This window comes from Mesoplodon densirostris, chromosome 5, assembly GCF_025265405.1.
Source record: "Mesoplodon densirostris isolate mMesDen1 chromosome 5, mMesDen1 primary haplotype, whole genome shotgun sequence".
Classification (NCBI taxonomy): domain Eukaryota; kingdom Metazoa; phylum Chordata; class Mammalia; order Artiodactyla; family Ziphiidae; genus Mesoplodon; species Mesoplodon densirostris.
Genome location: NC_082665.1, coordinates 144,160,335 through 144,177,055, shown reverse-complemented (window position 1 = coordinate 144,177,055; position 16,721 = coordinate 144,160,335). Strand labels below are relative to the sequence as shown.

General features: G+C 35.4%; 1 protein-coding gene across 3 annotated transcripts in view; it reads left to right on the top strand.

Annotated features, from left to right (window-relative positions):
• U2SURP (U2 snRNP associated SURP domain containing) overlaps positions 1 to 16,075 on the top strand; it is a 51,640-nt gene extending 35,565 nt beyond the window's left edge. For 2 of the 3 annotated variants that reach the window (XM_060099566.1, XM_060099565.1), the window contains exons 20-28: positions 159 to 281; positions 1,352 to 1,508; positions 2,339 to 2,434; positions 3,141 to 3,207; positions 7,316 to 7,475; positions 10,373 to 10,483; positions 12,846 to 12,964; positions 14,206 to 14,382; positions 15,533 to 16,075. In XM_060099566.1, the coding sequence (XP_059955549.1) occupies positions 159 to 281; positions 1,352 to 1,508; positions 2,339 to 2,434; positions 3,141 to 3,207; positions 7,316 to 7,475; positions 10,373 to 10,483; positions 12,846 to 12,964; positions 14,206 to 14,382; positions 15,533 to 15,671 (1,149 nt within the window). In that variant the 3' untranslated portion in view covers positions 15,672 to 16,075. The remainder of the gene's footprint in view (positions 1 to 158; positions 282 to 1,351; positions 1,509 to 2,338; positions 2,435 to 3,140; positions 3,208 to 7,315; positions 7,476 to 10,372; positions 10,484 to 12,845; positions 12,965 to 14,205; positions 14,383 to 15,532) is intronic. The other variant, XM_060099567.1, reaches the window with a different exon arrangement.
• Positions 16,076 to 16,721: the final 646 nt, after the last annotated feature.

Here is a 16,721-nt window from a genome sequence, read left to right as displayed (position 1 = left end):
TTTAAAAAAATATTGTAATGATGAATAGTTATTTCCCTTAAACTTTAAAAAGAATATTGGTTTAAAGGAAAATTTAGCAAATTGTGATGGTCATTATCATGAGATGACGTTGGATAGTTATTGCCCTAAATGATAATTCATTGTCTTTTTCCTGTTAGCAACGGGTAATGACCTGCTTTAGAGCATGGGAAGATTGGGCAATTTATCCAGAACCGTTTTTGATCAAACTACAAAATATTTTCTTAGGACTTGTAAATATTATTGAAGAAAAGGAGACAGAGGTAGGTATTCAGTGTATTTGTCTGATTATCTTAAAATTTATTTCTGGAATGCTGTGGAGGTATGATATGTTACAGATGTGAGTAACATTTCTTTGTGGAAAATGCCTACTGTTTACCACTAAACAGTGGATTTTTGTTGCTGGGGTTGCTGGAGCCCAGGACTTGAAATTATATGTAACAGGAATTTTCTGTTTTGTGTCCTTATGTGAAAATTGGTGACTTTTTATTTGATGACATGAAAGGCTTTATAGTATATTAGTAGAAAAAAAGCAAGTAATAGAGCAATGTATGTAGCATGATTTCATTTTGTTAAACTAAAGATAGCTGTGTAAGTAAACAGGTACCTGAAAAGATACACCACAGTGGTAGCAGATTGTATTCATCACCATTCTGGTTTTTTTTTTTTAAACCTCCTCAATAGTTCTTAAATCCATCATCTTCATTTCTACCATCCTAATCCAGCTATCATATTTTCACTTTCACTGCTCCAACCACATGGTCCTTGTTTCAGTTTCTTAAATATATGCCCTCCTACCATAGACCTTTGTACATGTTCTTTCCTCTTTCCGGAACATCTCTTCTTTATCTGAGACACTTCAGATCTCAGTTTGAGGCATAAATTCATTGAGCCTTCTCAGACCTCTTTAGGTGGAACCTACTTAGTACACATTCTGATAACACAGTGCACCTCTTTGTTACAGCAGTCATCGTATATTGTTGTGATTATCTGATTGCCTGGCTCCTTCTCTGCCCCCCTGTCCCCCCCACCCCCTAGTTGTACTAAAGCTCTATGACAGGAGGGACTAGGGGACCAAGGCTCGTTTTTGCCCATCATTGTATCCTCAGTGCCTCCCATGGTACCTGGCATAATTAAGTACTTGGTAACTATTTGATAAATATTGCACAGATGAATGTGTCTTTGTCAGCTGGATGATAAAAATATATTCTTATTATCTCCTCACATTGTACCTGGGAATGTTAGTTGGTTTATACTGGATTGCAAGTTAATCTTTTAGCAATATGACTTTAGCAAGCAAAAGAAAATGTTACAGTAGTATGTGTTTTTATAGGATGTGCCAGATGACCTTGATGGTGCCCCCATTGAGGAAGAGCTTGATGGTGCACCTCTAGAAGATGTGGATGGAATTCCTATTGATGCTACTCCCATTGATGACCTTGATGGAGTCCCTATAAAGAGCCTTGATGATGATCTTGATGGAGTACCTTGTAAGTTCAAACTTCAAACTCATTAAATCTAGCTAATAAGTTTGATTCCAAGCCTCTTTAATTTCCACACATGCTGATATGGAAAAAGGTTATAATTTCTCAGTAAGGTTGTCAGTCATTAACTTTTTTTGTCTTTTATTTCTGACTTTTCAGAATGGAACAACCCAATAATACATTTGTGCCAAGAAAAAGGTTTCCTTTCTGGTCACATTTATTTGTTGGGACAGTCAGCCTTTTACAATATTAGCAGGTTTTTCCTGTCTTAATTGTTAGGAAACTATAGGCAAAATCCTGTGTTCAGTTGTATGCATAATCCCGGGTGCTTGGTTTTATCAGTTCTATTTTTATTATTTTTCCTAACTTATAGATTCAGTTTTCCTAGTTGCCTGAAATCATTTTTGGAAATAGGAAGTATACATAATCTTTAGTACATTTGGATTATATGTTAAAATATTGAATAATATATGAATTCTGCAGTTTAAACAATAATTAGATAAAGGTACTAAGGTTTCTTTTACTTCCTCAGCTTCTCCATTTGCTTGCAATAACCACCTCTGTTCTGGGTATATGTGTGCGTGTGTGTGTGTGTGTATACACACACACACACATATATGCATATGTATATATATAAATTATATTTATACTTATATTTAAAAATTGGACCTCAGGTGCAGAGAGTTGGATTAGTCATAATCCTTGTCCTTGACACTAGCATTATTAATCCATGTGTGACCTTATGTAATTTTACTTTTTAATAATAAGTGAATACTCATGAGCTCCTTGAGTCATCCTCTAGTAGTCAGAGTTAATGGCTCATCTTTCTTCAATAGTGGATGCGACTGAAGACTCAAAGAAGAATGAACCTATATTTAAGGTTGCCCCATCAAAATGGGAAGCTGTAGATGAATCTGAATTGGAAGCACAGGGTAAGTAAAAATACAATAAATACAAAGCTTTAAAAAATTGAGTACTTAAAATTTTACCAAATCATTGTGTGTGTGTGTACATTTTCCTTTTGTATTTTATAACATGTTTCAACCTTAAGACCCAGTGTTGTCATATTTTATGTCTAGTGGCTAAGTTTTCATTGTGGCTGCTGTTTAAATTTTCTTAGATCATTCAGTTTGGATGCTTCAAGAGTAATCAGGGAAATCTCTAAAAACCTTTTAGGTTAAGCCATTTCAGTAGAAAATGTAGATGGGAAGCTGTACCTGTTTGGAAATTTACTTAGAGGTCAGTTTCAGAAAAACCAAAGCTTTGTCTCTTATAATGCTTGACTTCTTAGATGCAGTTTAGACCTGCCTTTCATACTTGCTTGGACATGTATCCTAGTGCTTATAATCTGTAATTGTTAATTTAGTATTTGTAGGTTCTAATGAAATAAATCTTACCATCTAGCATAGAAATAAGGATGACAACATTATTTGTCACCTCATGAATTTGAGTAAAATTATAGTGTAGGTGTGAGGAAAGAAATACATTTAGTACATAGAAATGGCTATTCAAAGAAAAGATAAATGTAGATAACTTCTGTAATATAAACTTTCAGTTCTAAAGTTGGGCTTCTACTGTGCTGCTGCAAAAATGCTGATTTACCTTATGGAATTACATCCTTTTTTTCCTTCCATTCAGCTGTAACAACTTCTAAATGGGAGTTATTTGACCAGCATGAAGAATCAGAAGAAGAAGAAAATCAAAAGTAAGAATCTAAGTTTCGAATATACTCAGTTTCTTATTGCTTATACACTCCCTTTTTCATTAAGAGGTATGCTTGAAATAATAGTGAAGAGGAAAACTTAACTCTTAAAAAAACTTGTTTTAAGAGGATCATTTTTAGTTCTTCATTGTTTTTCCAGTGAATAAAGAGCTTTTGCTTTCTGGTTTTGACGCATCTGGTTTCACTTTGCTTTTGAGTTTGTTTTCCTATGCTAGGTTATACATTCTTACTTTGTAGTTACTAAATGGTCAACTGCATTTATTTTAAATCTTTGTCATCAAGTATTGTTTTGGCTCCACAAAAAGTGTTTTTTAAAATGTGAATGGGAAGGTTATTATGCTCCTTTTTGGGGGGGATTGTGCATTGCTAAGAAAAATAATTCATTATGACCATTATGACCGTTACGTTCTTTAAATGTTAACACCTCAGAAGAACTAAGAATAACTAAAAGAAAAAAACCATTTTACCTTTATCGTATGGGGAAATTATAGTTTTCAATCTTGCTCTTTGGTAATTACCCCCGGTTGATTTTGAGTTTAACACTGAATGTGATTATAGGAATTCCTGCTCCCAAATTCTCCTGCAAGTTTATGCTGGTAGTTTTTTTTTTTTTTTTTAAGATAGCACTTGACACCTTTAAAAATCATTACAAAAAAAGTTAATTTTTTTTAATAGGGAAAGAGATGGCATCAAAGCAGAGGTTTCTGGGTTTTGTTTTTGTTTTTTTTAAAATCTTCTTTTATTGTTTTCATATGGAAGAGTGCACAAAAGGAAAAGTCCCTTTGTGTCCCAGCACAATTTGAGCATTTGTATGGATTCAATAATTGGGTGTTAGCATTTAGATTTAAGGCAATATGATTGATCAGCATTTGTGGAAACACAGTTTGGTATGATGAAGAAAACTTGGCAATGGTGATGTCTTTCCAGAAACAGTGTGATCAGAACAAGTCAGCAATGATTATGACAACATGTTTACAAAATACAGATGTGGTTCGCTGATGGAAGTACCTCTCTGAGGCTGTTTAGGTGTACAGGAATTGGGAACAGTCCAGTTTGTTTTCATTTTTATGTCTGCAGTCCCATCATTAGTAACATCTCTCACCATTGTAGAATCAGTGCTTTTTAAAATGAGTATGTGTATTCATAAAATAATTATTTAAGGGAAAGGAAGGGTAGAAAAGCCATTGCAGAACTCAAATATTGTTCAAGCGGTTTTGTTTCTAAAGGTGCTAATTTTTTTGCATTGAATTTGGTATTTATGTTAATGTTTGAAATGTGAAAGCATTTTTGTGTTGATGGTAATTGTACATTCATACAGTGAAGCATGGATCACTGAAAATATAATTTATATTTTTGATTTTTCCTAGGAGCTCCAAATAAGTCATGATAACATGAAAATAACTTTTTGAAAGTACAAAGCAGGGGAAAATACTTTTTCACATACTACTGCTTTCTGGTCCTTGAAATTTTCTTGCGCCTCACTGCTGCTCTCTAGTGGCTGAATCCAAAATGCCTTTTTACCAAGGAGCTGCTTTTTTTGGGGGGGAGTGCTGCATTGGGTCTTCGTTGCTGTGTGCAGGCTCTCTCTAGTTGCTGTGAGCGGACTTCTCATTGCGGTGGCTTCTCTTGTGGAGCATGGGCTCTAGGCACACGGGCTTCAGTAGCTGTGGCTCGCGGGCTGTAGAGCACAGGCTCGGTAGCTGTGGCGCACGGGCTTAGTTGCTCCGCGGCATGTGGGATGTTCCCGGACCAGGGCTCGAACCCGTGTCCCCCGCATTGGCAGGTGGATTCCCAACCACTGCGCCACCAGGGAAGCCCTGGAGCTGCTTTTTGACACTAGTAATTATTGTCTTTGTGGCAGAAGGGTGATTAAAATATATATATAGCACTACTAATGCTTTGGAGAAAAGTTCCAATAGTAATTTAATGCGTTTGTAATGAATTCTGTATGGGTTTAGTCTTGAATTTCCAGTTCTTTAAAAGAAGAGCAAGATGAGGCTGTGATGAGATCTGAACCTAGAACTGGTAACTAAGAGCTAAAGTCAAAGCCAATTAGATCACTCAGGCCTTACAAACTTTAAATAGCAGCTGTAAAGTATGTACGTATTTTAAATTCTCAAATTGCAGTGTAGTTCATTTTAAAAGTCTTAAATAATATGATTAGTGTTCAGCCACCTATATTTTTTCTCTGTATGTATAAAAACATGCATATCTGTTTAAAGCATAAACTATGTAATATTGTACATACTCTTCTGTGACCCATGTTTTTCACTCAAGTATCATGGGTTTTGTTATTCCATGTCAGTCCATATGTTTATCAGCTCTGTATTCATCTGTGGTTGAAAGCAGGCATTCAGATAAGTGTCCAAGGAAGTTTATCAAGGAATATTTCAAATTGCAAAAAAATTTTTTTGAAAAAATTGTAAATAACAGGCTGGAATTGGTTAAGTAATCTCCATTGCATAGATAACACAGTTTCATTAGCTGTGTTGCATCTTTATTGATTAACTCTTTCCAGAATAATCCTTCAGTAAACTGTATTTACACACACACACACACACACACACACACACACTTTAACCACTAAAAGCATCTGAGACACTTGTAAAACTATTTTGCACCATAAAACAAATTCTCGTCTTTTAAAAAATTAGCTAAGAACTGCATTTAGGAAGTTTCTGCCAAATTAATGGGAAATATTAAGTAAAAGTTTATTTCCGAAAAGAATATGTTTTTTAATCGTCGGTTTTGACTTTTTCCTCTTTTTTTCATCACCTAAGTATTGTATTGAGTTGTGCCTATATGTGCTACTAATGATTTGTGGGGCTCTGAGAGTATAAAGTGTGAAAAGTATTTTATTAGTATTCTAGAAAGGACCTTTAGATGAGAAATAAAAAAGCTAGTACTCTCTTTATTTTTATCTACCTTGCTTAAATTTTTCTCATTCAGTGTGTGACTCTAAAATAATTAAAATTTTATTTGGAAAGAATTTGGTTATAATTGTTTTTATATTATCATGAATAGTTTTAAATATATACTAAAAGAACTCCTCTTATTCATGGTAGAGTGTAGTTAGTACCCAAATACCAATATATATAAGGGCTTATCAGGTTCAGATATTAAGGGAAAATGGCATATATTCTAGGCTGTGCCAGTAATGTTCTTATCACAATATTGTTTATGAGGAGTTTTGTTTGTATATACGTAAACATTTTGAGTTTGTACATGGAAGACTTGTTTTGCCCAGATCCAGCATTTACACCCAAAAGGCCCCAGTCCCATACAAGCTTTTTTTTTTTTTTTTTTTTTTTAAAGTCCCATCATTCTTTGTGCTTCAAGAACATTGAAGAACATTTGTTAATCCTATCCTGGCAATGATGAGCACCTTGTCATAGTTGCTTCCCTGTCTGTTTCCACTCGATTGCTTCTGGAAGGACAGGAGAATTTTTCTTCATTGTATCCTTAGCTATGGTAGTCACTTAGTTTATCATTTTCTTTTTATCTGACATAGAACCAATACAACTTTCATAATCAACTATGACATGAATACTAATGTGTGCTAAAATTTAAAATTAATACACTGTTTTGTTCTTAGGGTTATGTGTTAATTAGATAAGGTCTTTTACTTGCTGCATAGAAACTCTGACTCAAACTTATGTATTTTCTAGCTTACAGGCTCTGCTGAAGGAAGGGTAAACATTTGGCTTTTTAAACATTAACCATCATGAAATTACTCTGAACTACGAAGTATGCAGAAATCACTGATTGATTATTCATTTCATTTAACTGTTGCAAGGAACGTTTGTGGCAGAATGAAAAGCACAGAAATAACATTAACATAAGCAGAATTTTTAGAAGTGTGATTATGTTGAAGCTCAGATTTTTTCTATGGAGGAAACAAGAGTTTTATAAAATTGTTATTTGATCAGATATTTAGTAAAAGATGTTTTAGTGATGAATTATCCTCTTATGTTTTGTTAACATTATTTAAGCTCTAAGGCGGTGAAAAATCAAAAAGCTGTACTGTAAAATGTAATTTTTTTCTTTGCTGTCGAGACATACAATGTATTCTGCTTATTTATTTCCAAAGTCAAGAAGAAGAAAGTGAAGATGAAGAAGATACTCAAAGTTCCAAATCTGAAGAACATCATTTGTACTCTAATCCAATCAAAGAAGAAATGACTGAGTCCAAGTTCTCTAAGTACTCTGAAATGAGTGAGGAAAAACGAGCTAAACTCCGTGAAATTGAGGTTAGTATTGCATTGAAGTTTAAACTACACTACACTGGCCTTCTTTCACTTTTCCCACCAAACTGTGCTTCCTCTTAGCATCATACCTTGGTCCATATTGTTCCCTCTCTGCCTGGAAACCTTCATACCAGCTGTCTTCCTTCAGGCCTCTTAGTTCAAGCATCTCTTCTGTCTTTCTGTTACGATTTTACATGTGTTGTGGTGTGTGTATTGTTTTTTTTGTTTGTTTGTTTTTTTCTTGCTTGTTTAGTGTGTTCCCCTCTAGGCTGTGATTTCTGCAAGGGTAAGGGACCATGTCTGTTGTCTGTTCATCATCATATCTCCAGTGCCTGGCACATAGGAGACCCTCGCAGATATTGATGTAATGAATAGATTATATCTCACATTATGAAATCCATCACATGTTGAGCATAAATAATATGTAACAAAAAAAGTGAGATATTTTCTGACACGTTCAAGTTATGTATATATGGTACTGTAGTAGGCTCATTTTCAGTGTCTGCACAAGCGATGGGGAGAGAGTAGACGTCGATTGGGGCTTAACAACAAGAAGGGGAATGACTTACGCGGGAATCCAAACTCTCAAGACTTCTCTCCATTCCCTTTTCTATTATAATGCCTTTTTAAAATTACCAAAGGTATTCAGACACGTCAGTGAGGGGAGGGTTCTATAATGGGAGACTTCATTAATTCTTGCCCCAAGGTGGTGGAACATTCCCAGTAAGTATTAGCAGTCGTGTAGCAGTCAGTCCAGAATCTCAAAAGTGTGCATGAGAGTGAATTTTAATACTCTGTCCATTCATGTAACAGTATTTTATATGCCTACTGGTGGTCAGTGCTTTTCCTCTTACTAACTTATAATACCTACCACCTGAATTTCCGCTTCTCCACTTACTGACTGTTGGGCTGGTACAAGTTCTTGCCCACCTCTTTCTCGATATCACCAAGCCAAAAAGTTAATAGAGAAAACGTTTTGTTTCAACCTTACACAGAATCAGTATGATGTCAGTTTTAAGTAGAGAAGAGGGATTTTCAGAGTTAGTAAGTTGATTCATTTTTCCTGAGGTGTATTCATATACATTCTTTATAAAATTGTAGGGGAATCAAATGTTGTGTTATCAGTGAATGTGCTCACCCGTGGACCTTTTTCAAGCTGCACATGGCCCTTAACTCTCAGAACTTCTCCCAGTCTTACTGAACTCTGCCTTACTGACCTGATGGATCTACTGGAGTAGAAACAAAGATTGAGTTCAATAAAAAATATATTTTCTTGATAAATGAATGACCCTCTTATAAATGCCAAAACAGACTGTTTCTAAATGTTCTGTTTTCTTATTGACTTGAAAGAAAACCATGTGATACAACTTTTTTGTTAATTTGGATGGTTCTACACTGTATATGTATATACTGATTTGTGCTGTACATGCATACACAGAGGTGCACATACCAACACACCTTATATATATACATTTCCCTACTTTATATGTTCTTTGAGAATCTGGCCTCTCTCTTTGTTAGATACTCAGCGGTTGTTCATCCTGCTCTCATAGTGGCTACCCTATCGCAATTTACTTACCCTTTTGGGATTTGGACGTGAGCCAAATCCTGATTTTACAGTGTAGATCTTGGCTTTGTTATAGAATTATCTATTCTTCTCCCTTATTTACTCTGAGATTTAGTCGCCTGGAGTAAAGGTCCACAACTGGTGGCAAATTTGAACTAGAACTCAGGGCTCGTGAGCTTCATTCATGCGCACTCTCTTCTCTGCCCCTAAATTCAAATGTCAGTTTCTGAATTTAGAATTCAGTGAATACCTTTTTATTGGAGAACCCTTAAATAGAGAATTAAGTTCTAATTAGTTTTATTATATACTATAGTATATATAGTATGTATAATGTGTATTTATAGTATAGTTTTTCTAAAAGCTCTTTTCTTCCCCACATGTGTCGTAATAAAGATGTCTATAGCGGAATCTTTTTTACCATGGGATTAATAAAAACCAAAGGATTTGTGTTATAAAATATTGACATTCTCTGCAAAGCACCTAGAAGACACGCAGCCATAAATTACAGTGTTTACTGGAAGCAAGTTCTTAATCTTTCAGATTCTGCTTAGGGCAGCGCCTAGGCTGGCGTTTTCTTTTCTCATTGTGCTGTTGACTCCGTTTCTATCAGTAAGGGTTGGAGGAGTGGAACACTAGGTGGGGAGCCAGGTGAAGGGTCTTCTTTGTTGTTGAAGTAGAAAGATCCCTCTTCTGCCCTCATCCCTGAGGAAAGAGTGAATAGTTGGGGGGAAAGGTGATATACTTGGCACTGTCCCAGGGCAGCCAGGGGATAGATGGCTAAGAAGCCATTCCGTGGGCTGCTGTCTTTTGAATTGGGACCCTTTGTGACCTGTTTTCTGAGTGCCCTGGACTTGTGCTTGTGCCTGAGTTAGGCCACATCAGTAGGAACTGTAGCTAGGGATTTTATAATGATCTTCAAAAGGTGCTCTAGGAATGCCTTTCTTTCACCAAAGTAACATTCAGGTCTGTTGTTTGACTCTTGGATGCTTAACTCTTAAACTGATTCACCACAAATTAGAACAGTCATTTTTGTCAAGTCATCTCGTGTGGCTGTGCAGAGAGCACGTGGGCCAATGTCTGATTACTTGAATTCTGCATAGTTGGGCTTGTCTGACAAGTGGCCTTCCGATTAGGGAGTTACACATTGATGTTATATTTTGACTGAGTCCTTAATCAGTTACTGTATGTTTTTATGTTTTATGTTACTATACTTATGCTTTTCGTTTTTATACACTTGTTTCAAAGAAGAGAGTTTTTTTTTTAAAGGAGCAAAGCACTCCTTGAGAAGCTATAGTGATAAAAAGAGTTATTTTAAATATGTGTTATTTCACAGCTCAAAGTTATGAAGTTTCAAGATGAATTGGAATCTGGAAAAAGACCTAAAAAACCAGGCCAGAGCTTTCAGGAACAAGTAGAACACTACAGAGATAAACTTCTTCAACGAGTAAGGAATAAGTATACACAGTAATATGCATCTTCCAGAGTTATTTGTTTGACTGCCCACAATATTGATATATTGGTATATTTAAGGAAAAGAATACTTCAAATTATATCCTTTATCTAAATGCTGAATATTGGTAGCTAGTCAGGAACGTTTGAAACTTGATGTTTTACACTTATTTCAGCGTGGAAAACAGTCTTAGGGCAAGAGCACACTGTTTTATTCCTGATACTACCTGTGGAGCATGAAATCCTGCTAAGAACATGCTTTCAGAGCTGGAAGATACTATAGAAAGAGTCACATTTGTGACAGTGAGACACAAAGAGCCCTGAGAAGTAGCACAGAGTCAGAGATGGAGTTAGGGTTTGGGAATTTCATTTAGGACTCCTTTTCCATTGTGTCCAAGGAGGGACAGCAAGTGGTAGACTATCTCATCTGTGAATTCTAAGCTTTTGAGGGACCTCGTATTCTTATACATAAAAAAGTGTGTAGGGATATACAGAGAATTTCAGAACAAGGAGGCCTACATGATAATTGTTGAAAGAACCTAAGAATTTTTTTGGGACTGCTATTAATTTTTACCTATATCTTGACTGTCTTACAAATAAAAGATTATAGAGAGAAATAGAAACAACTAGAAGGGAGCTTAAAATCATACAAACCTATTAATGGTGACGGGAGCACAACAGTATGGTAAAGCAGCTTGTTGCTGTCCAGCACTGTGGAGTCCTGGTGCCACTGTCTGCTGTGCACTCCCAGGCACGTCGCTGAAACCTGCTTTTACTCTGTGAAACTGGGTTGATAAGTCCCAATTTTGCAGGACTGTGAATTAGATAATAGCTACATTAACTCTTTATTATTGAATTAAAATGTTTAAAATATCTTGAGTGTTTTAACTGTAGTCTGATTCCTATGAAAGTATCAATCAGGAAAATGTATCCTACAGATCACCAGAGGAAGTCAGTCTCCTCAGCATCACTTTTTAAATTTGTGCTCAGTATGTTGTATTTGGAAAAAAGATAAATGAGTTGTTTTTTTTTAAAAAAAAGATGTTATGTATCTGAACCCCATGAGTCCCTTTGGAGATGGTGGTAGATGTTTGATCTGCATGGAAGACTACACCTTGAGACGCCCACTGGGTCTAATGTAGTAATACATGTGTTATTACCATTTTAGTCTCCTTGCATTCCATGGTTGTAATTGGAGGGAAGAATGTATTTTTTGAAGGTACATACTAGGGGTCAGCAGACTATGACCATCACCTCATTTTTGTAAATAAACTTATTAAAACACAGCCATACCCCTTCACTTATTATCTGTGTATTATCTACTGTGGCTTTTGGACTAAAGTGGTAGAGTAGACCGGTTGTGGCCCACAAAGAAAATATTCACCACCTGACCCATATGGAAAACATGTGCCAGCATCTGATGTCGGCTTTTTATCAGATATCAGTTAGCTTTCTTGATGCATACAAATCATACAGAAATTTAATTCCTGTTAGTGGAGAGCTAAGTTGGCTTTGTGGGTTCATTGTCTATAGCCACTCCTTTAATTATCAATAGAAATCATAATTTCAAGTGAGACGTGGCAGTTGTAGCAGTTGGGGATAAGCAAATAAGTTATTTTTTGGTTTATATAATTATATAGTCATGTAGTTAGTCAGTTTGTACTTTTATAAATTAGGATTTAAAATTTCCAATATGATTGGTACTTGTTTCTCACTAATAGTATTTTCTGATGGACGATTATTGTGAATAGCTCTTTCTCCTTTTCAACATATTACTTTGTAAGGGCTTTCCTTTGATTAAATCAACTTGCTGTACCATTAGAATCACTATTGACAATTTTATTGCAGTCTGAATTGGAAAGGTCATTGTACTGTTAGCTTTTTCCAATTTTTTTTTAAGTGGTTGGACAGCACTCTAGGTAGTAGCTAAGAGACCCCTGGCTCTAGAGCTTTGGCTCAGATCCTGACTTCACCATCCTGTATGACCACAGGCATGGTACTTAGCCTTTCTGAGTCTCATTTTTCATCTCTAGAATGAGGATAATGCTATTCCTAGGCATGTTTTGAAGAATTACACGAAATGGTCTATGGAAAATTGTTTATTAATTGCTTGGCCTGTGGTAGGCACTCAGAAAATGTTTAGCTGCTGTCACTGGCATTATTATTCAGTATAAGTAGAAGAGTAGAAGAAATGACTGGTTTTCTGGAAGAGTAGGTATTAAAAAAAAATAGTTATACCTTCAGTAGTAATTTAAAAAATAGTTAACTAGAAGAGGCAATATTGTTTCATAAATGAGATTAACCAGGTTGGTGTTTTTAATGGGTAAATACTTTCTCTTTAAAAAAAAAACAAACAGGAGAAAGAGAAAGAATTAGAAAGAGAACGAGAAAGAGATAAGAAGGATAAAGAAAAATTGGAATCTCGATCCAAAGACAAGAAGGAAAAAGATGAGTGTACACCAACAAGGAAAGAAAGGTATGACATTTCTCATTTAATGCCTATACTGGTTTCAGGATTTGGAATCATGTTTCATTTTGTAATATTTTCATCACTGGTGCCAACAAACTGGAAAAGTATTTTTGTGTGTGTGGTAAACATGTTTGGCCTCTGCCTGCAGGAGGCAGAATTAGCTGAGAAATGGGGCAGTCAGTTGGCACTTGGCTTAGTTATCTGGGACATCATCCCTTTACATGGTGCGTATGGTACCTTAGCCTTAGTTCAGTGCAAGAATTCAGTTACCGTATTAGGTATCAAACCTAAGGCTTAAATAACTAAACAACTTGCTAGATCTTGCCTGTTACCTCCAATATAAGCTTTTCTTCTGTGCTGAGGCTGATATCTGTAAACTTGAGTCTCCTGGTCCTGTTTGTAAAGGGAGTTTGTGTACATAGGCCATAGGGACTTGGTCCTCACTTTAAGTCTTTTTTCTAATCAAAATCATTTCTCTTTTAGTTTTTATTTCTTACTTTCACAGTTCCTAAATCTCTGATTAGTAGAGAAAATTACTTCAGTTAACAGAATTGAGGTTTTCCTAATAAAAACCAAGCAAATGCCAAGAAAAAAAATTTGGCTCAGTCACTCTACATATAGTTACAAATAACAGGTACACTAATTGGTTAAGTAGTAAATCTATCACTTTTTTGTTTTTTATTATTGTCTTGATATAATTTCAGATTTATAGAAAAGTTGCAAGAATAGTATAAAGGATTCCCAGATACCTTCACCCACATTCCCCCAATGTTAAAATATTTCTCCTTTTGCTTTATTTTCTTCTTTCTCTTCCTTCCCCCCTCATCCCCATTCATTTAAGAGTACTGTGCCTACATGATGCCCCGTTCTCATACTTAACTACAATAAAAGTTTCAAGATGAAACAACAAAAAAAGGTTTCAAGGGCAGGAAGTTAACATTTTAAAAAACACTGTTGTCTAATCAGAGACCTTGATGAAATTTGGTCCATTGTTCCAGTAATCCTTCTTAGAGCAGGAGAAAATCTAATTTAGTTGAATTCAGTTTTTGTCTAGATCAACCTATCTTTAAGACTTATTTGTTCTTAGTATAAAAGGCTTTGACTGTTGTTGGAAAATAACATTAATAAGGTTAGTGAAAATAAAGATAGTGTAAGCTGGTAGGAATTAAAAGCTAATTTAGTAGAAGGAAAATGAATACCTGATCCTTTGCTCACTTTTGGAATGTTTTGGGGGCTTTGTTCCATAGGAAAAGGCGACACAGTACGTCCCCTAGCCCATCTCGCAGTAGCAGTGGTAGACGAGTGAAATCCCCATCACCAAAATCGGAACGATCAGAGCGTTCAGAAAGATCTCATAAAGAGAGCTCACGGTCCAGGTCATCTCACAAAGATTCTCCTAGAGATGTTAGCAAAAAGGCCAAAAGGTAAACGCAAGTCATTTTTTTGTAATATTTGAAATGCCAGTTTCCTTGTCATTCCACCAGCTTTTGAAAATAATTTGGTTGGCAGCCATTTTTAAAAGGATTCTAGAAAACCAAACAGATATACTTTCATTTTAGAATCTTCCTTCCCATCTCACCACCCCAGCCTTGTCATGACTAAAGCACAAGAAAGCTTCCAACAAGTAAAGACCAGCCAAGAATTTTAAACATCAGTTTCCTGTGGAGTAGGGATAGCTGCTTTCCTTTCCTTTCTGTTCTTTAGCTTCTATAGAATATTCTTTGATTTTTGTCAAGGCTGAAAGAAAAATACATTCTCCCTCCCCACCCAACAGTAATCTTATTAGCAAGTTCTTGGGTAGAGACTTATGGACATAGATACTATTTCTTCAGTGTTTAATTTAGTGTGTTATATACCTTTCTCCTCCTAGTTCCAGAAAGGTGGTTCAGAAATGTTTTATTTATCTAGTGTTTTATAGAAGAATTTTTCTGAGAGCTAGAACTGCTTTTTATCCTAAAATGTTTTTATTGTAACCATTTTTAGTAAAATCTTTATACAACAGATAAGTCTGTTTTTCTAAATGGTGCTTGTGCATATATTTATATACATGTTCATGAAAATTATATATATATATATATATATATATATATAATTATTTGTTTTGGTAATTTTCATGAATAGCACTTACAGAGTTATGCTGTCTTAAATGATTCCCTCAAATGATATTGCAGTAGTTGGTTCTTTTCCTTTCGAGAAGATAGGCTGCAAAGCTGCTGTGTTTAAAAGTTTGTGAATGATCTTGGATGCCATTTTGAATTTTGGCTTATATAATCTGGGGAGCTTGTTAAAATGCAAATTCTCAGTCCCTACCTCTTGAGATTTAGATTCAGCAGAGCAGTGGTAAGGCTCAGGAGTCTGTCTTTCTAAGCATGCATACCACCAATGATCACTGATGTGGTGCCTAGGAAGTACAAAATCTGTGTGTGTGCACACGGTAGGCAAAGTATAAACTTGGAAAGTTTACAACCTTTTTTATTTCAGTGACTTTCATTGTGCTCACTTTAGATAATTTAAGGATAGTCAGTTTTGATCACATGAGTACTTTGGTTAAATTGTTTTTGTTTGTTTCCTCAGATCTCCATCTGGTTCAAGGACACCTAAAAGGTCTAGGCGATCACGGTCTAGATCCCCTAAAAAATCAGGGAAGAAATCCAGATCCCAGTCCCGGTCTCCACACAGGTCTCATAAAAAGTCAAAGAAAAACAAACACTGACATAAGTTTTTAAGATGCTGTCACTTATTGGAAATGCGATTTTGTTTTGTGCCTGAACGGTCTGTTTTTTAAAAAAAAAACCAAAAAAACAAAAAATCTAATGAAAGAGCATTCCTGGGGTTTTTCTTTGTTTGTGAATGCATGTGTAAACTCATAAGTAACTGCATCTGTAGACCTGTCATTGTTTTATATTGTATAAATTACTTTCATTGTGGCTGTTTCTCAAGATGAGGTTTCTATTGTGCTAATGCGTTTCATCAAAAATGTGTATAATGGATCTGCCGGCAGTAGTAATATTTTGTTTTAGGATGTTGTGACTTTAGCAAAAAATAATACAGATGTCTTCCCCCCTTTTGTAGCTTTGACAATTTGAATTAGATTTCAAATAAAATCTGAACAGAAAACTATAACGTCGTTTTTTTGCCCTATCGATGACATCAAGTCCCTTGAAGTCCTACTTAAGTGAGTTTAGCACTTCTGCTGTGTTTCTTATACCTAATGCACTTTACAAGCTCCATTGTTCAGGTAGCTAAAGTTTTATATTTACTAAGATGACTGTCAAAATTTAGGGACCTGAGACTCACATTTGGTAGGTTTGCCAACCAGTTTCTTTGGTAAGGTTCCCTTAAGTAATGCTAGTACCCAGAGATCAAAAGACTAGGCAAATGTGGTGTAGTCTTTTGTTAATGCAATGCCTGGTTAAAATATTTTTTTCTTTTTTCAAAGAAGCAATATGGTTTCAATGCACTTAACCTGTGTCCTGAGCAACTACTTATTTTCAGGGAAAAATTAAATTTCCATCTTTTGATTTCATCTTCTGTCATTAGAAAAGTTTACTTAAAAGAAGTTTTCTAATAATAGTTGGCCATAGAATTTTTTTTTGAAGGTCACCCTTTTACAGCCCTCTGTAGGCTGTCTTTCAAACACTGGTATCAGAATATTTCTACAAGGTTCAGTTTAAAGCACCTTTGTTGGGTTTTTTTTGGGGGTTTGTTTTTAAAGAATTTAGTTTTAGGTTTAGCTTTAAGTAAAATCTAAAAATAAAATAAT